Source organism: Podarcis liolepis (assembly GCF_965112155.1).
Source record: "Podarcis liolepis genome assembly, chromosome: 1".
Taxonomy (NCBI): Eukaryota; Metazoa; Chordata; class Lepidosauria; order Squamata; family Lacertidae; genus Podarcis; species Podarcis liolepis.
In genome coordinates this window covers 4,741,831-4,764,360 of record NC_139554.1, presented here as the reverse complement: position 1 = coordinate 4,764,360, position 22,530 = coordinate 4,741,831, and the positions used below count along the sequence as shown (strand labels likewise).

At 48.1% G+C, this 22,530-nt stretch overlaps 1 protein-coding gene across 1 annotated transcript in view; it reads right to left on the bottom strand.

Annotated features, from left to right (window-relative positions):
* The window catches only part of NID2 (nidogen 2), an 80,714-nt gene that overhangs the window by 5,377 nt on the left and 52,807 nt on the right, over positions 1-22,530 (bottom strand). Inside the window, exons 11-17 of the mRNA XM_083514156.1 lie at positions 18,733-18,876; positions 15,668-15,787; positions 11,907-12,137; positions 10,204-10,425; positions 7,902-8,071; positions 3,637-3,766; positions 2,004-2,175 (exon numbers count right to left, since the gene is read on the bottom strand). Of these exons, the coding sequence (XP_083370282.1) occupies positions 2,004-2,175; positions 3,637-3,766; positions 7,902-8,071; positions 10,204-10,425; positions 11,907-12,137; positions 15,668-15,787; positions 18,733-18,876 (1,189 nt within the window). The remainder of the gene's footprint in view (positions 1-2,003; positions 2,176-3,636; positions 3,767-7,901; positions 8,072-10,203; positions 10,426-11,906; positions 12,138-15,667; positions 15,788-18,732; positions 18,877-22,530) is intronic.

The window sequence follows — 22,530 nt, the reverse complement described above, 5'->3', positions numbered from 1 at the left end:
TTAAGGTAAAAAAATGTAAAGTTAAAGGACCCTGGGACGGTTAAGTCCAGTCAAAGGGATTGCGGGTTGCGGCGCTCATCTCGCTTTTCAGGCCGAGGGAGCCGGCGTTTTCCACAGACAGCTTTCCAGGTCATGTGGCCAGCAGGACTAAACCACTTCTGGTGCAACAGAACACCGTGATAGAAAGCAGAGCGCATGGAAACGTCGTTTACCTTCCCACCACAGCGGTACCTATTTATCTACTTGCACTGGTGTGCTTTCAAACTGGCAGGAGCTGGGACAGAGCAACGGGAGTTCAGTGGGTGGTGCTGTGGTCTAAACCACCGAGCCTCTTGGGCTTGCTGATGAGAAGGTCGGCGGTTCAAATCTTGCTAATATAAGCAGTCTGAATAGGCATCAGAGTGAAATTGACAGTGCTGGTGAGCTGCTGTAGCTAAGGGACCAAACACTGAAAAGCCCCCTGGCTGGATCTCTCCTCTGCCTGTAGCCTCGGCTCTCCAATTGCAAGTAAGATGGGGATAATGACATACTGGTCCACCCTACAGGGTTGTGAACGGGTAATAAAATAATGAGATTGCCCTTCAAAATTATTACCTGTACAACCCTATGCATGTCTGCTCAGTGATGATGTGGCGCAATGGGCCAATGTGTCTGGCTGTTACCCAGAAGTCATTCAAACCCACCCAGGGACAGCTGTGGACAGGATTCCTGCACTGCAGCGGGTTAGACTAGACTCTCGAGGTCCCTTCCAACTCTATGATTCTATGATAGAGAGGTTGCTCCATCCCCTTGTTTACTTTGCCCTTTTCTTTTTTTAAATTGAAGATGTACTGTATTTTTCCATGTATAAGACGCCCTCATGTATAAGACGGCCCATATTTTTTTAACCCCAAATTAAGTTGTTTAGCTTTTTGGGGTGGGTGGGGAAGGTCACTTCCGCCAATCGCTCACCTGCCTGCTCACCACTGCCGATCACTTGGTACAGCCACCGCCGATCGCACACCTTGCCACAGCTGCCAATCGCCTGCCCGCCTCGCCACCACGAATAGCCCACCCGCCCACTTGCTGCAGCTGCCAATCGCCTGCGCGCCTCGCCACAGCCAATCACCAGCAGGACTTGCCACAGCCACCAATCACCCGCCCAATCGCCGCTGCCAATCTCCTGCTCGCTGCTGCCATTCATCGCATGTCCCCCTTCTGCATTCACTATCCGTGTATAAGACTACACACAATTTTTGCCGAATTTTTTAAGCAACAAGCATCATCTTATACACGGGAAAATATGGTAAGTTCAGTGTGGCTACTCTCAAATAAGTACCATATTTTTCGCTCTATAGGACGCACCCGACCATAGGACGCACCTTGTTTTAGAGGGGGAGAACAAAATTCTCCCCCTCTCTGCTCAGCGCCCCTTCAACGAAGCGGCAGGAGAAACGGAGCCCCTTCCATTTCTCCTCCCACTTGGCCGAAGGGGCGCTGCGCAGCTCTCCCTCTCTGCTGAATCCAGGAGAGTCTTGCTCTCCCGGCTTCAGCAAAAGGAACCTGAAGCCTGCAGAGCGCAGCACGAGTTCCCGCTGTGCTCCAAAGGCTTCAGGCGGCTATCCCTGAAGCCTGGAGAGTGAGAGGGGTCAGTGCGCACCGACCCCTCTCGCTCTCCAGGCTTCAGCGAAAGCAACGCAAAGCCTCCGGAGCGCGGAGGGAGCGCTCCCTCTGCGCTTTGGAGGCTTCGCATTGCTATCGCTGAAACCAAGGAGCCTGCATTCGCTCCATAGGACGCACACACATTTCCCCTTAATTTTTGGAGGGGGAAAAGTGCGTCCTATAGAGCGAAAAATACGGTAGGTATAAGATTGCAGCCTAAAACCTGCACAAACCCTGGTTCATTTGTGTTGTTTTGCAATCGATGCAAAGACAGCTGAAGGAGATGCTCTTCAGACTGTGTCATTGTCACAAAACGACTTCAGAAATTTCCCTTCTGCTTCTCTGCGGGGCCTGCCGCTCACCCGTGAATGGGATCCACCGCGATGGCACGAGGGTTGACAAGGTCTGTGGCGAAGAGGACGCGACGCTCTGTGCCATCCAGCCGGGCACTCTCGATTTTGTCCAAGCCGCTGTCCGTCCAGAACATGGTCCTTCGGAGGTGGTCGATGGCGAGGCCTTCTGGACTCATCAGCCCTGAGGGAGGAGAAATCCAGAAAAGACTTTGATGGAGGCTCAATAATTCATTGACCTCAAAATTTTAAGAAAGGGGTACAGCCTGCATGTTGCCTGCTGTTCTGTTTATCATGCCACTTCCTGGTTTCTGGGAAGTGAGAAAACCTATAAAAAGCATTATGCACAAGAGCGGTTTGCACAATCCAATAAGGAATCGCGCAATGCAATTCAAAACAGTCACAATTAGAAGAGTTTGGATTTGATATCCCGCTTTATCACTACCCGAATGAGTCTCATAGCAGCTAACAATCTCCTTTCCCTTCCTGCCCCACAACAAACACTCTGAGGTGAGTGGGGCTGAGAGACTTCAGAGAAGTGTGACTGGCCCAAGGTCACCCAGCAGCTGCATGTAGAGGAGCGAGGAAGCGAACCCGGTTCACCAGATTACGATTAATTGCACATTTATTCAACATCCAGTTAAGACTGTTCAGCTTAGCTAATTCAACAAAACTGCTGATCCAGCCTTAAAAGATTTCCGAAGCCCGATAGTCTGACACACCTCGAAGTCCTCCCTGACTCTTGGTGCCCCTCAATGAACATTTCAGAAATGCAGCCTGCATTTACAAAGCACGCCTCCAACTGCTGCAAAATACCTGATCTGCCCAACCCACCCACCTGCCCTGGGCATTGCATGTGATAGGTGCGTCCTGCACTTATCCTGCTTCCTCCAGAACAATCCCTGGAGATTTGCAGACTCCTTCGGAGCAAAAATCTGCCAAGTTTCCCTTTTAGGGGAAGTTTCCTGACTTTGCAAATATGAGCTGGGGTGGGGGCGGTATTTCACAACCTCCAATGTGGACTGGGAACCCAGAGGAAACGAGCCACATGCGCGATTCAAGTCTGCCTTTAATGGCAGGAGTTTCGAAAAGTCAAATGAAAAAGAGGAACACTTATAAGGTAAAACTACATTTCCATTCAAGTTACCAGTAGCAACAGAAATACTTAAACTACAGGGATACTCAAGAATGCAGTATAATTTTTTAAATCTATTTAAATCACTTTGTATTAAATTTTGCATGACGTACTGCTTAAAAAGGGACGCGGGTGGCACTGTGGGTTTTAGCACAGAGCCTAGGACTTGCCGATCAGAAGGTCGGCGGTTCGAATCCCCACGCCGGGGTGAGCTCCCGTTGCTCAGTCCCTGCTCCTGCCAACATAGCAGTTCGAAAGCACGTCAAAGTGCAAGTAGATAAATAGGTACCGCTCCAGCGGGAAGGTAAACGGCATTTCCGTGCACTGCTCTGGTTCACCAGAAGCGGCTTAGTCATGCTGGCCACATGACCCAGAAGCTGTATGCCGGCTCCCTTGGCCAATAAAGCGAGATGAGCGCCGCAACCCCAGAGTCCGTCAGGACTGGACCTAATGGTCAGGGGTCCCTCTACCTTTACCTCACTGCTTAAAGAACAAGAAATTTTCACATACCCGATTGGATAATCGTCTCTGGTTCTGCCCCTTGTTCCAGACTCGCCCGGCTTATGGTCCTACCAGCAACATCCGTCCAGTACATCATCTTCTCTCTGCAGTCGTAGTCAATCCCCACCACAATGGAACCCTAGAGGGGTATACACACAGAGGAACAGCCAGACATTGAGGCAAGGCTATTATCAGCTTCCAAGAAATCCGGTCGCTATTTCCTGCTTCCGGCACTTACAAGGAACCACCTGCTTGCTAGATGAGTTGTCAATAACTGGCTGCACTGGTTTAATTTAGCAGCCAATGCGAAAAACCCTGATTATGAACACTCTTCAGAAACTGGGATTTGCCCCTCAAGTCCTTCTAAGTCTGGGCTTGGGCCAAGCAAAAGCAATGGTTAGGCAAAGAATTATAGACACCGAGAGACAACAGGACTGCTCAAGGTGCCCCAGCTATAAAATTGTAGAAATCGAGAGATATATAGTTGCACCAGCAGCATATCTCTTTTTTCTTGTATCCAAAAATGCAAGAAGGGCGTTTACACTTGCCAGAAGCTCGGCTCTGCCCTCGCCGGTCTTGGAAGGATCCTTTAAAAACGTCCCATATGACCAGAGAATTTGCGACTGTCCATTGGGGGATATAGGAAGCCCTGAACACATATTTTTTAGATGTCCCTTTGTAGAGAAACCATTGACCCCCTGCCGGTGAGGCTTGCTGACCTCCCGGTAAAGCAAAAATTCAATTAAACATTAAAACCTTCCCTGAACAGGGCTGCCTTCAGATGTCTTCTAAATGTCAGGTAGTTGTTTATCTCTTTGACATCTGATGGGAGGACGTTCCACAGGGTGGGTGCCACCACCGAGAAGTCCCTCTGCCTGGTTCCCTGTAGCCTCACTTCTTGGAATGAGGGAACCGCCAGAAGGCCCTTGGATCAGGACCTCAGTGTCCGGGCAGAACAATGGGGGTGGAGACGCTCCTTCAGGTATACTGGGCCTTTGAGGCCATTTAGGGCTTTAAAGGTCAGCACCAACACTTTGAATTGTGCTCAGAAACGTACTGAGAGCCAATGTGGGTCTTTCAAGACCGGTGTTATATGGTCTCGGCGGCCGCTCCCAGTCACCAGTCTGGCTGTCGCATTCTGGATTAATTGCAATTTCCAGGTCACCTTCAAGGGTAGCCCCACGTAGAGCGCATGGCAGTAGTCCAAGGGGGAGATAACCAGGGCATGCACCTACACACGCTATCTTCCTACATTCAGCTTCATTACATGTCTATCAGTTCTGGCATTATGAGAGATTGGGGGGGGGGCTTTTCTCTATCCACTTTTGTGCATGATTTTATGAACTTCGGCCCAAAGGTTTTGCATGCTGCTAAAATACAATAAATGCAATTGCTTAATTATTTTTGGAAAGCCTGTGTCTGTCTGCTCCCTGCTGTGTTTTGTTTGTTTGGGGGCAAGAACCCTGGAAAGAGCCCTGCCGCAGGATCAGGCCGGTGACTCTTCTAATCCAGAGTCCCGATCCCACAGTGCCCAACCAGATGCCCCAATCATAGCTGTCAACTTTTCCCTTTTCTTGTGAGGAATCCTATTCAGAATAAGGGAATTTCCCTTTAAAAAAGGGAAAACGTCTACAGCTATGGCCCCGATGGAGCACTTTGGATATCCTTTCTCAGGCGCCAAAATGTCCTGGCTCGGCCCTGCAAATAACTCCAAAAATATCAGCACCTTTTACCAATCAATTCCGTGTATTCTGTCCTCCCTCAACACACACATACACAGTTTCTTTGTTAACTTTCTGTTTGAGAGCAAGAAAAGTGTTTAAATGAGTCCACGATCTCCAGAGAGCTGCATCTTCGGGAAAAACTTTTGCTCAACTGGTGATATTCTTCCCTGCGGAAACACTGGAGGTCTTGCTCTCTCTCTCTCTGCCTGTTTTAATTTTCTGCGAATTTGCTCGATTCCCCACTGGGCTGGGGTTTTGTTTTATTTCACGTTTAAGTGCTCTCTCTCTGGCCATGAAGAAGTGGTCTGGAGGACAGCGGCCTTTCGGTGAAAACAAACCACCCCCACCCCCAATAGTTTCCTGGAAGCTCTGTTTGCCAACACTTCTTGGCTGGGAGCTCCTTAAAAATCTGGGCAAATAATATTAACCGTTTGAGATGGGAGGAACAGTCTCTGAGAGGGGAGCTTCAGAGCAGTATTTAAAGGCACAGGAGAGTTTGAGGAAGGAAGGGGAAATGGATCCCAGACCTTTTCCCATGGGTGGGACCAGATCCCAATTTTGAACGCTGAGAGTCAGTGGGACAACTTTCACTGTGAAATCTGTCTGTCTATATTTTCATGGAGAGACATCACCTTGCCAAAAAAGGTCTGTATAGTGAAAGCTATGGTTTTCCCAGTAGTGATGTATGGAAGTGAGAGCTGGACCATAAAGAAGGCTGGTCGCCGAAGAATGGATGCTTTTGAATTCTGGTGCTGGAGGAGACTCTTGAGAGTCCCATGGACTGCAAGAAGATCAAACCTATCCATTCTGAAGGAAATCAGCCCTGAGTGCTCACTGGAAGGACAGATCCTGAAGCTGAGGCTCCAAGACTTTGGCCACCTCATGAGAAGAGAAGACTCTCTGGAAAAGACCCTGATGTTGGGAAAGATGGAGGGCACAAGGAGAGGGGGACGACAGAGGACGAGATGGCTGGACAGTGTTCTCGAAGCTACCAGCATGAGTTTGACCAATCTGCGGGAGGCAGTGGAAGACAGGAGTGCCTGGCGTGCTCTGGTCCAGGGGGACACGACTCAATGATTAAACAACAACATATTTACTTCATTTTAACAGCTTTTAAGGGCATGTACTAAAAAAGGGTTTAAGTTGTGAAACATATGGGGGGGGATAAAAGATATGAGGCATACCTATGTGTCTTAGGCTTCCTGTTAATAGATGTCTCCAAGATATGTGAAATATCGGAGTACAACCCCACTAGAGTTGGCATGTAGTGAGATGATGATGATAATGATGATGATAATGATAATGATAATAATGATAATAATGATAATAATAATATTAATAATATTAATAATAGTTTATTATTATTTATTATTTATTATTTATTATTATTTATTATTATTTATTATTATTATTTATTATTTATTATTATTTATACCCCGCCCATCTGGCTGGGTTTCCCCAGCCACTCTGGGTGGCCTCCAACCAAATATTTAAAACAATCCAGCGTCAGACATTTAAAACTTCCCTAAACAGGGCCACATTCAGTTGTCTTTTAAAAGTAAAATAATTGTTTATTGCCTTGACATCTGGTGGGAGGGCGTTCCACAGAGCAGGGCCACCACCGAGAAGGCCCTCTGCCTGGTTCCCTGTAAACTCACTTCTCACAGCAAGGGAACCGCCAGAAGGCCCTTGGCGCTGGACTTCAATGTCCGGGCAGAACGATGGGGGTGGAGAAGCTCCTCCAGGTATACTGGGCCGAGGCCATTTAGCGCTTTAAAGGTCAGCACCAACACTTTGAATTGTGCTCGGAAACTTACTGGGAGCCAATGTAGGTCTTTCAGGACTGGTGTCATGTGGTTTTGGCAGCCGCTCCCAGTCACCAGTCTAGATGCCGCATTCTGGATTAGTTGTAGTTTCCGGGTCACCTTCAAAGGTAGCCCCATGTAGAGCGCACTGCAGTAGTCCAAGTGGGAGATAACCAGAGCATGCACCACTCTGGTGACACAGTCTGCGAACAGGGAGGGTCTCAACCAGAGTTCCAGATGGAGCTGATAGACAGCTGCCGTGAACACAGATTTAGCTGTGCCTATTTGCTGCCAAGGAGTGTGGTGGAGTCTCCTTCTTTGGAGGTCTTTAAGCAGAGGCTTGACAACCATATGTCAGGAGTGCTCTGATGGTGTTTCCTGCTTGGCAGGGGGTTGGACTCGATGGCCCTTGTGGTCTCTTCCAACTCTATGATTCTATGATTCTATGAAATCCAGCCCTGGGCTTCCAACATCACGATACTTCCAAATGCTGCAAGGAGACCCAGCTTCAGATCTGCACTCAGCCAGGAAGTTCACTGACCACAACATCCTAGATCCTTTCCACCTCCAGAGATGTGGGAGGCAGGTTGGGGTCGGGGTTAGCCTGCCTCTGCCCCCCACATGTGGTCTTTTGACATGGGAAGAGGTGGTCTGAACTGAGGCCTTGCCAGCCCTCCCACCCCCAGAGCCCCCCATTCCTCCTTTGCCCCCCACCCACCCTCACCCCCCAGGAAAAATACTTTACATGGAGGGAGAGCAGGGTCTTCGCTGCCTCCTTATGAAGCCTGGTGCCGTTCAATGGCAGGTAGCCAATTTGCTGGCCCTGGGCGTACAGCAGGAACGTCCCGGCCGAGGGCGGACTGACGTCGGGGCGCGGAGAGGGACGGACGGTTGGAGGGGCGACGCTGGGCAGGCCTGCGGGAGAATTGAAGAGTTGGAAGGGACCCTGAGGATCATCTGGTCCACACCCTGAAATGCCGGAATACGTACCGTATTTTTCGCTCTATAGGACGCACTTTTTCCCCTTCAAAAATGAAGGGGAAATGTGTGTGCGTCCTATGGAGCGAATACGCCATAGCCCCGCGACCCTCTCCCGGCTGGAGAGGTGACGCGCGGCTATGGCAGGAGCCTCTATAGCCGCGCGTCACCTCCCCAGCCGGGAGAGCGCGCGAGAGGCTAAAGAAGCCCCCCGCGACCCTTTCCCAGCTGGAGAGGTGACGCGCGGCTATTGAGGCTCCTTCCATAGCCGCGAGTCACCTCTGCAGCCGGGAGAGCGCGCGTGGGGCTAAAGAAGCCATAGCCCCGCAACCCTCTCCCTGATGGAGAGGTGACGCGCGGCTATGGCAGGAGCCTCTCCGCTGCGCCTTTCAGCTGCTCCCTGACCTGCTCTTTGGGGCTGGTGGTGGGCTTCCCCCGCCAGCCCCAAAGAGCAGGTCGAAAGGAACCTGAAGCCTAGAGAGCGAGAGGGGTCAGTGCACACCGACCCCTCTCGCTCTCCAGGCTTCCAAGGTAGCCGCCTGAACGCACCTTAAACGGCACCTTGTTTTAGAGCGGGAAAACAAGAGGGGGAAAGTTCTCCCCCTCTCTGTGCAGCGCCTCCTGCTGCTTCACTGAAGGGGTGCTGGGCAGAGAGGGGGAGAATTTTTTTTCTTGTTCTCCCCCCTCTAAAACAAAGTACGTCCTATTGTCCGGTGCATCCTATGGTACGAAAAATATGGTAGTTGTCCCATACGGGGATCGAACCTGCAACCTTGGCGCTATCAGCACTGCACTCTAGCCAACTGAGCCACCCAGGTGGAGAGGCAAAAGGTGTTACATGGCTCAGAGATGGTACCCAAAGGACTGTGTGTGTTCTTACTGCCTACCCAACGAGATTGCTTGATGGGGCTTCCCTGCACAGCCCCTGCCCCTTTCTTCCGATTCAGGGTGGGGGGGGGTGCAAGAGGGTCTTTTCTATACCCGTCTTACCTGCTACTTTCCCCAGCCTCTTATCTGCTTTTAAAAATTATCATCGGTTATACCCTCTGGAACTCCCCGCCTCTTGACACCTTTTTACTCCTTTTGGCACCTGCTAAAAACGTTTCTGCTTGGACAAGCCTGCCTAGATACTTAGCATGCTGGCGTGCTTTTTATTCTATTGCTCTTTTGAAATTAACGCCGCAACGGTTTTCACTAACATTCTCGCTGTGTCATTCTTTTTTGCAAACGACTTGACGGTTTTCCGCAATCAAGCGGGATATAAAATTGGTGTGTAAGTAAGTAAGTACCGTATTTTTCCGTGTACAGTGGTACCTCGGGTTAAGTACTTAATTCGTTCCGGAGGTCCGTTCTTAACCTGAAACTGTTCTTTACCTGAAGCACCACTTTAGCTAATGGGGCCTCCTGCTGCCACCGCCCGATTTCTGTTTCTTATCCTGAAGCAAAGTTCTTAACCCAAGGTACTATTTCTCGGTTAGCGGAGTCTGTAACCTGAAGTGTATGTAACCTGAAGCGTATGTAACCCGAGGTACCACTGTATAAGACTAGGTTTCCCCCCTAAAAAATAATGTCAAAAATTAGGGGGCATCTTATACAGTGGTACCTTAGGTTACAGGATGAGAACAGAAATCGTGCTCCGGTGGCGTAGTAGCAGAGGGGAGGCCCAATTAGCTAAGTGGTGTTTCAGGTTAAGAAGGGACCTCCGGAACAAATTAATTACGTAGCCAGAGGTACCACTGTACATGGATACATCTCTCTCTCTTCCCCCCCCCCAACTTCCTCAAATCTGTGTCCCCGAAAATAGGGGGCGTCTTATAGATGGAAAAATATGGTAAGTTAAAAAAAAAAGTGGCCCCCATAACGTTGACTAGAAGGGAATGTGGACCTTGGCTGGAAAAAAAGTTCCTCCAGCCTTACAGGATTTCCGTCCTTGGCTCCACCATGCCTATCCCCGTGTCTTCTGCCACGGACTCCCTGTCCGTCCACAAACAGCCATGCTGCCTGTGTTCTGCCAAACCGCCTCCCCTGAAGGCTTTGCAGAGAATTGCTTCTGACGCCACAGCACTTACACGCAGGGGGAACTCCAGGCTCCGACCTCGTCCCTTGGACCTCGCGTCCATGCTCGTCCACACACCAGCAGTAGCCGCTGTTCCCGTGGCATTGCAAGGGGGTGAATTCACCCAGGGCGTCGCACTGGGGCACGTACTGGTCGCCCCTCGGGCTGCCCCCGTAGTGCTCTAGAAGGCTCTGTCTCCAGCGCTCGCACATGGTCTGCGGTCTCTGGGTGGGCTCTGAAGGACGAACAAAAAAACCAAGAGGGTGTAAATCAGTGTTTCTCAAACTTGGGTCCCTGGCTGTTGTTGGACTACAACTCCCATCATCGCTAGTTAGCAGGACGAGTGGTCAGGGATGATGGGAATCATAGTCCTACAACAGTTGGAGACCCAAGTTTGAGAGGCGCTAGTTTTAAGTGACCCACACCAAGGTTTGCAAACCTGTAAAGAAAGAGAAATACTGGAAGGTCAGGTCTTCCCAAAACCCAGACTCCACCCCCATCGCCACTGAAGTCTTGCATTCAAATTCAGCAGATCTTAAACCTGGCAGCAACAAAAACTTAGCAGATATTACAGAATCGTGACCCAGCGGTCATTCCTTCTCTGGTCAATACCTACTTTTGTGTTTCTATATTGCAAATCGCCCTGGGATCCCTTGATGAAGGGCAGTCTAAAAATTTAACACGTCAATAATAAATAATAATAATAATGTCCTCTGCTCTGCTCACATTTAACTCGGTGGTGTTTCAGCCAGGTGTCTCCAAGCTCAAACTGCGCAAGTTAAATGCTGATGGATGGCTTTCGAAAGATATATATATATATATATATATAGACACAGGTGGCGCTGTGGGTTAAACCACAGAGCCTAGGACTTGCTGATCAGAAGGTCGCGGTTCGAATCCCTGCGACGGAGTGAGCTCCCATTGCTCGGTCCCTGCTCCTGCCCACCTAGCAGTTCGAAAGCACGTCAAAGTGCAAGTAGATAAATAGGTACTGCTCTGGCGGGAAGGTAAACGGCGTTTCCATGCGCTGCTCTGGTTCGCCAGAAGTGGCTTAGTCATGCTGGCCACATGACCCGGAAGCTGTACGCCGGCTCCCTTGGCCAGTAAAGCAAGATGAGCGTTGCAACCCCAGAGTCGGACACAATTGGACCTAATGGTCAGGGGTCCCTTTACCTTTACCTTTATATATAAAACATATCATTCCCAACAATCATATAACATATTTTCTTATCTTATACAATGTTTTGGACTTCCATCAACCACATCTGAAGATTTTTCAATCTTTATCACTTAATCTACATTTCTTAATTTCCCTGTTACTTTTAATTGTCCTTAACTAACAGCCCAATCGCCTTCTAAATCCGACCTGCGTGCGGTCCGGGAATCAGCGTGTTTTTACATGAGCAGAATGTGTGCTTTTATTTAAAATGCGTATCTGGGTTATTTGTGGGGCCTGCCTGGTGTATTTACATAAGTAGAATGTGTGCTTTTATTTCAAATGCACCTCTGGGTTATTTGTGGGGCATAGGAATTCGCTCTTTCCCCCCCCCCCCAAAAAAAAAATATAGTCCGGCCCCCCATAAGGTCTGAGGGACAGTGGACCAGCCCCCTACTGAAAAAGTTTGCTGACCCCTATCCTAGACCCCCAGAGGAACAGCACCCACCCTTGTTTTCCCCAGATAGTTTAGCATAGCGAAGGGCAGGCGAGGCACTAACCTGGAGCCCTGCAAGTTGGTCGGGAAGTCGATGGCGGCACCCGGCTGCCAGGAATCTCCTTGCCATCTGTGTCCACGCACCAGCAATACCCGGTGCTGCCGTGGCATTGCAGTGGCCTGTAGTTCCCCTGGTCATCACACTCGGGTACGTGGGGGGCCCCAGGGAAGGAAGCGCCTCGCTGGCTGGCGTACAGCCGCTCGTGTTCACAGCGGGTCATCCTCTGCACGCCAACTGCCAGGGGGGAAAAATAATAATAGAATTGTAGAGTCGGAAGGCACCCACAGGGGTCATCTAGTCCAACCCTCTGCAATGAAGGAATCTCAGCTAAAGCATCCAGGACAGATGACCACCCAACCTCTGCTGAAAAGCCCGGTGCCTTAGGCTTCCTGTTAATGTCTCCAAGATATCTGAAATATCGGGGTACAATCCCACTAGAGTTGGCAAAAAGTGTGATAAGCTGATATATCACAAAAGTTGATGAGGGTTTTGGGGGGGGGTTAGCAATGTTTTGCCCAAAGGTGTTGAGCTTTTTTGGCAAAATTGCAAACAAAATAGTAATAATGAAGTTTTGGAGCTATTTTTAAGGTAAATTGTCATAGAGGAGACTGCTGACACGGCTTGCCGTATATCCAGATTTTCCCGGACATTTTTTAGCGATTTCCACCCGGACGCTGCTTCCGACTGCAGCATTCCAGATACCGTATTTTTCGCTCCATAAGACACACCTGACCATAAGACGCACCTAGTTTTTAGAGGGGGATGCAAGAAAAAAAATACTCTTTAAAGGGAGCGCTGAGCAGAGCCTGTATGCATCCCGGTCTCTGCTCAGCGCTCCCTTTCACGAGCCGCGTGGAGTCAGTGATGGGCTGCCCTTCTCCCTCCTCGGGGAAAAGCCCCCAAGAGCCGCACACAAGCTCCGCATGGCTCTTTAAAGGGAGCGCTGAGCAGAGCCTCCCGCCTGCATTCACTCCATAAGACGCACACACATTTCCCCTTACTTTTTAGGAGGGAAAAAGTGTGTCTTATGGAGCGAAAAATACGGTATGTCCGGGAAAATCTGGCGTATGGCACCCCTAGCATTTCTTTCTTTTTTTTTTACTTTCGTCTGAACATAATTTTTATTATTTTACACCAAAACAAACATACAGTTCTACATCTTATTTTCACAAAATACTTTCTTTTGGACTTCCTTCAGCTTCTCCACAAATCATCCGTAGTCATTTTTCTTTTTCTTTTTTGAGTTACGCATTTCATAATTTATATTGACATTGTTTATCTCCTTACTTCCATTTCTCTTTAGACAATACTCCTATATTTTCACAGTGCTCTTTTAAAACCCACTAGCGTTATTTGACCTTCACTTATATTTTCCAGATATTCCGCAAATTTCTCCCAGTCCTCAATGAACTTCTGGTCTTTTAAATATCTAATTTTTCCCGTCAATTTAGCCAACTCCACGTAATCTAACAGTTTCATTCTCCATTCCTCAACTGTCGGTATTCCAATTTTGAGCCAGGAGGACTCTTGCTGCAGTCATTGCATATTGAAACAATTTACAATCTTTACTCTTTATCTCCCTTCCTGATATTCCTAGCAGAAAGGCCACGGGCTTTTTTTCAAATGTATACCTTAAAATTTTCTTCATTTCATTATATACACTTTCCCAAAAACCTTTTACCTTCTTGCATTCCCACCACATGTGGTAGAAAGACCCCTCTTTATCCCTGCATTTCCAACATTTATTACAAATTTTATACATTTTTGCCAATTTTGCAGGTGTTATGTACCATCGGTAAAACATCTTCATTATATTTTCCTTTAACGTCATACAAGCCGTAAATTTTAGGCAACCTCTCTCCATGTCTAAAGTCCACATGGGTTTGCGCAGACAAGCCCTGCTCCTGTGCGCAACCACACAGCACCCTTGCACCCTGCCGTCAACATCTGTGGAGGCGAAAAGGAGTTAGAACTATATCGCTAGTGAACTTCGTGGCGTGATGCGGATTTGAACCCGGACCTTCGACACCATGGTCCAACACCCTACGGCTAGCTACCCTGATGGGGCTATGTCTCTGCGGACATGAGGCCATTCTGTTGGGAGGCAGCAATGCTTCTGAATACCAGTTGCTGAAAACACAGGAGGGGAGAGGGCTCTTGAGTTCGAATCCTGCTCGTGGGTTCCCCCACAGGCATCTGGTTGGACGCTGTGGGGAACCAGGCAGAGGGCCTTCTCGGTAGTGGCGCCCTCCCTGTGGAACGCCCTCCCATCAAGGAAATAAACAACTACAGTGGTACCTTGGTTTTCTCAAACGCCTTGGTACTCATACACCTTGGAACCCAAACACTGCACACCTGGAAGTAATTGTTCCAGTTTGCGAACTGTTTTCGGAAGCTGAACGTGCTCCGCTTTGAGTGCTACGCTGAGCTCTGCCTGTTTTTGCTATTTATTTTGCGTTTTTGTTCTTGCAGCTCTTTTTGTTTTGTTTTTGTGACTGCATGGAACCCAGTTCAGCTACTGATTGATTGATTGATTGATTGATTGATTGTGTGACTGCAGTACATTATTTATTGCTTTCATTTTACGGATCAATGGTCTCGTTAGATGGTAAAATTCATGTAAAATTGCTGTTTTAGGGGTTGTTTTTAAAAGCCTGAATGGATGAATCCATTTTGCATTACAGTGGTACCTTGGGTTACATACGCTTCAGGTTACAGACTCCGCTATCCTCGGGTTAAGAACTTTGCTTCAGGATGAGAACAGAAATCGCGCACTGGTGGAGCAGCAGCAGCAGCGGGAGGCCCCATTAGCTAAAGTGGTGCTTCAGGTGAAGAACAGTTTCAGGTTAAGAACAGACCTCCAGGTTAAGAACAGACCTCCAGAATGAATTAAGTTCTTAACCCGAGGTACCACTGTACTTTCTATGGGAAAGCGCCTTGGTTTTGGAAAGCTTTGTTTTTGGAACAGACTTCTGGAATGGATTAACTTTGAGAACCACTGTATCTGACTTTTAGAAAACATCTGAAGGCAACCCTGTTTAGGGAAGTTTTTAATGTTTGATGTTTTATCATGTTTTTAATATTCTGTTAGGAAACCCAGCCAGGTGAGCGGGGTATAAATAGATACATTATTATTATAAATTATTATTACAACAGGCTGCTGGACTGAACGGGCCACTGGCTGATCTAGCAAGCTCTTTTTACCTTCTTAAGTTATTTTTGAACCAAGCTAGAAATTGAGGCCCTAACCCAGGGGTCTGCAACCTTTAAGACAAAAAGAGCCACTTGGACCCGTTTCCGAAGGGGAAAAAAACCTGGGAGCCGCAAAACCATTGCGACATTTAAAACAAATATATCTCTGGAGCCGCGATCTGACAGCGGGCGGGAAGGTGACGTCGGGACGGTGCGTGACTAACGCATGCACTGCCCCCATGCGACGTCACAGCCAGTACAGCGCCCGCCACAGTGGGGAGTGTCGGGGCGCACAATGCGCCTCCTCCCCTCGCTAGTACCCGCCCCGGAGCCGCGGCAAAGGTGTAAAAGAGCCACATGAGGCTCCAGAGCCGCGGGTTGCAGACCCCTGCCCTAACCCTTTCTGACTTCCTCATTTATCCCATATGCATTGTAGCTCTCAGTCTGGAAACCTGCCTCGGCCATGACCTCAGGACCTCCAGCCAAGCTCCCCACCGGAAGGGCGCTAGGTGGTTGGGCAGCTGAAACATCACAATTGAGCAGAGCCATTTCTCCAGCCCCTGAGGCCGTACCTGGAGAGCAGCGGAAGCCGTCGCCTTCGTAGCCAGCGAAACAGCGGCAGGAGAAGGAGCCGGGAGAATTGTAGCAATCGGCTGCCTGGTGGCACCTTCTGTCCGCACATTCGTCCACATCTGTGGAGGAGGAAGAAAAGACTGGGAGTATACAGGGAATAAATAGCCTGGGAAGCAGTTTGGACACAGGGATGTCCCAAGACGTAGTGGGGTCCAAGGGAGCAAAATAAGAATTTTCCGTCTAACTACTGTTGTCTATTTACAGATAGGTAGCCGTGTTGGTCTGCCATAGTCAAAATAAAAAAATTCCTTCCAGTAGCACCTTGAAGACGAACTAAGTTAGTTTTTTTTTATATAAATATTTTATTAAGTTTTCACAATAAAAAAGCATACAAAGACAAAGCAAATACAACATCACAAAAAACAGAACAAAACAAAAATACAAACATTGAACACATCAAAAGAAAAAGAAAAAAGAGATAAAAACACATATAGTAACAAAAAACAAAAATTCCCTCTTTCTTAGTTTCTCATCTTCAATTAACTTATTTTCCCGACTTCCTCACGTCTCCCGTTCTTGTATCCCTTTTTAGAAATTGATTCAGCAAATTCACATCCTATTAATTTATCTGTTGTTAATCCAATCTTACATTTTACTTTGTTGCTAAAGCCCCTACAACTCATTTCAGTGTCCTTAACATTCAAAATTTTTACAATATTTCTGCAGTTCTTGGTATGAGCTTTCGTGTGCATGCACACATGCACACGGTATCTGAAGAAGTGTGCATGCACACGAAAGCTCATACCAAGAACTAACTTAGTTGGTCTTTAAGGTGGTACTGTTGTCTGTGCTCTGGTAACCTCAAAGTTAGATTGCTGCAATGCATTCCATGTAGGGCTGCCTCTGAAGTCAGTTTGGAAACTTCAGCTGCAGAATTCAGAGGCCAGGTTGCTCACCGGAGCAAGACGGTTTGAGCATCTTACACTGATCCTGGTCCGACTCCACTGGCTACCAATTAGTTTCCAGGTCCAATTCAAAGTGCTGGTTTTGACCTATAGGACCCCAATACCTCAAGGACCGCCTTTTTCCATTTGAACCTACCCAGACCCTAAGATCATCTTCCCAGGCCTTTGTTTGTGTGCCTCCTCCTCTAGAGGTCCAGAGGGTGGCAACACGAGAACAGGCCTTCTCTGCAGTGGCTCCCCGTCTGTGGAATGCTCTCCCCAGGGAAGTTCGCCTGGCACCTTCATTGTACACCTTTAGGCGCCAGGCAAAAACATTCCCTTTTTTGGTTGACCTGATCAACATCCCATACCCTTCAAAATGTGGCTCTTTTTGGGGGGGGGGTATTATTGGGTTGGGATGCGGGTGGTGCTGTGGGTTAAACCACAGAGCCTAGGACTTCCTGATCAGAAGGTCGGCGGTTCGAATCCCCGCGATGGGGTGAGCTCCCATTGCTCGGTCCCTGCTCCTGCCAACCTAGCAGTTCGAAAGCACAAAAGTGCAAGTAGATAAATAGGTTCCGCTCCGGCGGGAAGGTAAACGGCATTTCCGTGCGCTGCTCTGGTTCGCCAGAAGCGGCTTAGTCATGCTGGCCACATGACCCGGAAGCTGTACACCCGCTCCCTCAGCCAATAAAGCGAGATGAGCGCCCCAACCCCAGAGTCGGCCACGACTGGACCTAATGGTCAGGGGTCCCTTTACCTTTATTATTGGGTTGGTGCTTTGGGGGGGTGGGTAAATAGTCAGTATATAAATTTTACACATGCTTGAGAAGGCAGGTGTTCCCTTCCTGGGAGTTTGGCGTCAGAAGCAAAGGCGAAAGAAATATCTTGAGCCCCTAAAATCTCCAGAGCCGAAAATCCACTAAGCCCTGCTCTGACGTGGCTCTGTGACAAATGCTCTCTTGTTCCAAAAGTGGTACAGGGGGGAAACTGACTCAAAGTTTCAAACGTCAAGTCCGAGAGGCAATAATGGACTCTCAAACTAATATTATTTAGAAGGTAATAAGTGATGATGAGTTAGAGTAGGGAGAGAGAGATGAACGAGGCATCATTTTTAAAGCACATCCCGTTCAGACTGATAGGAAAAGGAACAGGTTTTTAGACCATTTTCACACACAAGAGAAAAAATGCAGGATGTGCTTTTCGCAAACGCCGTGGCCATGAACTATTAGGGCTCTGCCTGCAGTTTAATCACCTGAGAGCTTCTACAGTGGTGCCCCGCAAGACGAATGCCTCGCAAGACGGAAAACTCGCTAGATGAAAGAGTTTTCCGTTTTGGAGGTGTTTCGCAAAACGAATCTCCTATGGGCTTGCTTCGCAAGACGACAATGTCTTGCGAGTTCCTGCTGGTTTTTTCCCCTCCCCCCCTTTTCTAAGCCGCTAAGCCGCTTATCAGCTGATCCGATCAGCAGATAAGCCGCTAAAAGCCGCTAATCCGCTAATCCGTCAATGGGCTTGCTTCGCAAGACGAAAAAACCGCTAGACGAAGAGAATCACAGAACGGATTCTTTTCGTCTTGTGAGGCACCACTGTATTTCCAAATAAATATATAAATAAGCAAAACCTCAATGTGTCATTTTTCTGGCAAATTCGTGAAGGATGGGAATTGTCGTCGATTTTACAAATCTGAGATACTTTGCAAGAACGTGTTTAAGCGGAATTGTGTTGAAATCATCGATTTCCTAATCATTCGAGGTCGTAATTCTAATCTCAAGTGTGGTTGCCGTTCCAGTTCTGCGCCATCTGAAACATTTTATTTTGTTTATTGGTTTGTTTGCATACTCCTGTGTCACAGTGAGTATATCTAAGTGGTTTTTAGCAATAAAAGCACAAAACCATAATGAAAGCAAAACGGACATCCATTAACCAATGTGGGAGGATGTATCCTTAATTAGCTGCATAGGCCTGGGGGGAAAGAAAAGTTTCCAGCAGGTTCTTAAAGCGTCCGCTGAATCTCTAGTGGGGGAGAGTTCCAGAGGACCAGACCGATTTCCTGCTGGTCTCGGAATCACCGAGGAAGGACAAGGCAAAGCCCAAGGCAAACCTCTTCTTCCACTTACCTGTGCAGTTGTGCCCATTGCCCGCGTAACCAGTGAGGCACACACAGCTGAACGAACCCCCTCCGTGGTAGACGCATCGCGCCTGGTTGGAAGGGGCGCAGGTGTGAGTGCCGTCTGTGCAGGGGTCGGATGGCGGGGCAACGGCTGGAAAGGAATGAAAGCAGGAGTCAGCTATTATTGTGCAATCAAGATTCTTGCCGCTGTTGTCTCATACCTAAATAATGTCCATTTTTATTTTGGTAGCTCTTGATTTGAGATACAGTGGTGCCTCGCAAGACAAATGCCTCGCAAGACGAAAAACGCGCAAGACGAAAGAGTTTTCCGTTTCTTGAGTCGTTCCGCAAGACGAATTTCCCTATGGGCTTGCTTCGCAAGAGGAAACGTCTTGCGAGTTCTTGCGAGTTTGTTTCCTTTTTCTTAAAGCCACTAAGCCGTTAAGCCGTTAATAGTTAATAGCCACTAAGCCTCTAATAGCCGCTAAGCGCCGTGCTTCACAAGACAAAAAAACCGCAAGACGAAGAGACTCGCGGAACGGATTAATTTCGTCTTGCGAGGCACCACTGTACCTAACAAAAAGTTGTCAGGTGTTTAACAAAATGCATTTTAAACATTGTTTTCAATTAATTGTATATCATTTCCCAATATTTTTAAAATACATTTGCATTCCGACCACATATGATAAAATGTTCCTTCCTTTTCCTTACATCTCCAACATATGTTATTTTCTTTCCTAAACATCTTTGCCATTTTCACTGGTGTGATACACCATCTATACATCATTTTCATGTAATTCTCTCTTAATAGTATGCAATCTGTACATTTTATATCAACTTTCCATAATTTTTCCCAACTTTCAAATTAGATGTTGTGTCCCACATCCTCATCCCATTTAATCATAACTGATTTAACCTCTTCCTCTTCCACTCTAATAAAATACTATATGCTTTTTTTAACAATTTAAAATTCTCTTCCGCTATTTCTTTTTGAAGACGGAAGAAATACCATCAAAGAAACAATGGCAAGAAAAGCTGATGAACTATGCAGAATTGGCTAAGCTAACAGACAAACTATGAGAGGACAAAAAGGACTTCAAAAGAGTCTGGGGACCATTTACAGTTTATTTGCAGAAACAACAGAATGGACTGGATTCACTGGCAGCATTTGAATAAACTTTCACCATTTCATTTGAGTAACAGATATTTCAGAACAAAATAAAAAAAAAATTCCTTCCAGTAGCACCTTAGGGACCAACTAAGTTTGTTACTGGTATGAGCTTTCATGTGCATGCACACTTCTTCAGATACCATGCACACAAGAGGAATAAGCATGGACCAATGGTACCAAATAGTATGGGAAACAGCCTTACTAGAAAAATTAACCAATAAACAGAAACTGACATGAGGACAAATAGAAGAAGACGCCTTCACCCTGGTATGGCTCCCTTTTATCACATACACAGCCCAGCAAGACAACGACAAAAATCCACCAACAGCATACAAATCAATATGGCTAACCTGATCCAAAACACACCCACCCCACTCACGCATGAAAACAAAGACCACCACAGCCAACCACAAATGAACAACCACACCCTAGGCCAACTCCAACCTCTCTCACCACCAAAGGAACACAAGTGAGCTGGGCATGTTTAGCCTGGAGAAGAGGAGGTTAAGGGGTGATATGATAGCCATGTTCAAATATATAAAAGGATGTCACATAGAGGAGGGAGAAAGGTTGTTTTCTGCTGCTCCAGAGACGCGGACACGGAGCAATGGATCCAAACTACAAGAAAGAAGATTCCACCTAAACATTAGGAAGAACTTCCTGACAGTAAGAGCTGTTCAACAGTGGAATTTGCTGCCAAGGAGTGTGGTGGAGTCTCCTCCTTTGGAGGTCTTTAAGCAGAGGCTTGACAACCATATGTCAGGAGTGCTCTGATGGCGTTTCCTGCTTGGCAGGGGGTTGGACTCGATGGCCCTTGTGGTTTCTTCCAACTCTATGATTCTATGATTCTATGATTCTAAGTGAATAGCAAAAAACCTGCACAAGCAACGCTATCACCAAACCCTACATATACAGTGGTACCTTGGGTTAAGTACTTAATTCGTTCTGGAGGTCCGTTCTTAACCTGAAACTGTTCTTAACCTGAGGTACCACTTTAGCTAATGGGGCCTTCCGCTGCTGCTGCTGCCGCTGCGCGATTTCTGTTCTCATCCTGAAGCAAAGTTCTTAACCCAAGGTACTATTTCTGGGTTAGCGGAGTCTGTAACCTGAAGCGTCCGTAACCTGAAGCATCTGTAACCCGAGGTACCACTGTAGCAAGTAAAATAGAAACATCACCCGACCCCACCCCCACTCATCTCCCCCCCCCCCACCTCTTTCCCCCTATTCTTCCTAATGTCTCAGCAAATGAAACTGATTTGTAAAAAATAAAAAACTGCTACATGGGGGGGGGGAATATGAGAGAGAGACATTGCACATATCTTTGTAAATCAAGAAAATCTTTAATAAAGATACATTTATAAAAAGAACAAGTGCCGCCTCATCCGTCTCCCCGAGTTCAGTGCTGTCAGCACTGGCGGGGAAAACAGGGCATCAAATCAGAAGCTGGTATGGCTTTCATAATTCCGGGACCGTCCCTGGAAAATCGGGGACTTGGAGGATATGACTGCCTTGCTAGGAGGGCAAAGTCCGCTAAGTGCACCGGCTTGGGATGCTCACACGAGATCTCGTGGGAACCTGGGACGACCCCACAGGATCTCGAGAGCACCCCAAGAACCGGCGCGTCAAGAGGGCCTTGCTCACCCCCAAGCAAGGTGGAAGGCTTAAAACATCTCTGCCTCGCTTGCATTTCTGTGATGGCCTGGGAATCTGATTCAGAGGCTGAACCTGAGGAATCCCAGCTTGCACAGGAGTCCCCGCCTCCAGGACTGGCTGAGCCGGGGCTGGGGCCTGAGCCTGAAGGGTCCTCACCTGTGCTGGATCCTCAGGTGCAGGCACCAGCTGAGTCTGCTCTGGCTCCTATGGTGATGGAGGACCCATTGCCTGCAGGTGCTCCACTCTCAGCCCCGTCAGAGGAAGCTGAGATTGCCTCTGGGTCTGGTGACGCCCCAGCCTCTCCTGAGCTGCAGAGGCTCAGGGCAGAGAGGCGGAGGGAACTAAGTTCCTGCAGGAGGAGTGCTCGCCTCCAGGCCAGGAGAGGTGAGTCACCTGAGGATTGGGGCCGCCCTATGCCTCGGGGCAGATAAAAGCTGGCCAGCCCCAGTCCCAGGTTGTGGGAGCAACATCGTTGGTAACCTGTTCCTGCCTGCACCCTGTCCTGCTCTTCTGCCAGAGTTCCTGACCCCACCCAACTCCCCGCCTTGGACCCCGCTTCAGCTTTGACGGACAGCCTCCTTACCCTCGACCTAGGACCGGACTCAGACCACGCCGCATGGTAACCCTCCCCGGGACCAGCACAATTTCAATGGCAGAATTTCCACTGCATGTGGTTGAAACTGTGCAAGTTAAATGTGCGTACGATGCGATTGGACCACACAAGAGGAATCTGGCTCCGGTTTGCTCTGCAACAGAGTGAAAGGATAGGGAACCTTGTGTGTGTGTCCCCCAGGCTGCTGTGCTAACTTTTCTCAGGATTTCAGGACATCCCACAGGGCTGCTCTCCGCAGTTGCAAAAGCATAGAAATCTGGTGCTGAATTCAGCATTTATTTTTGCTTTTAAAAAGTTACGTTTGTAGTCCTTATGGCCAAATTCAGGAGTGCCGTATCCAATAAAATCTCAGAAGCCGAGAAGTCAAC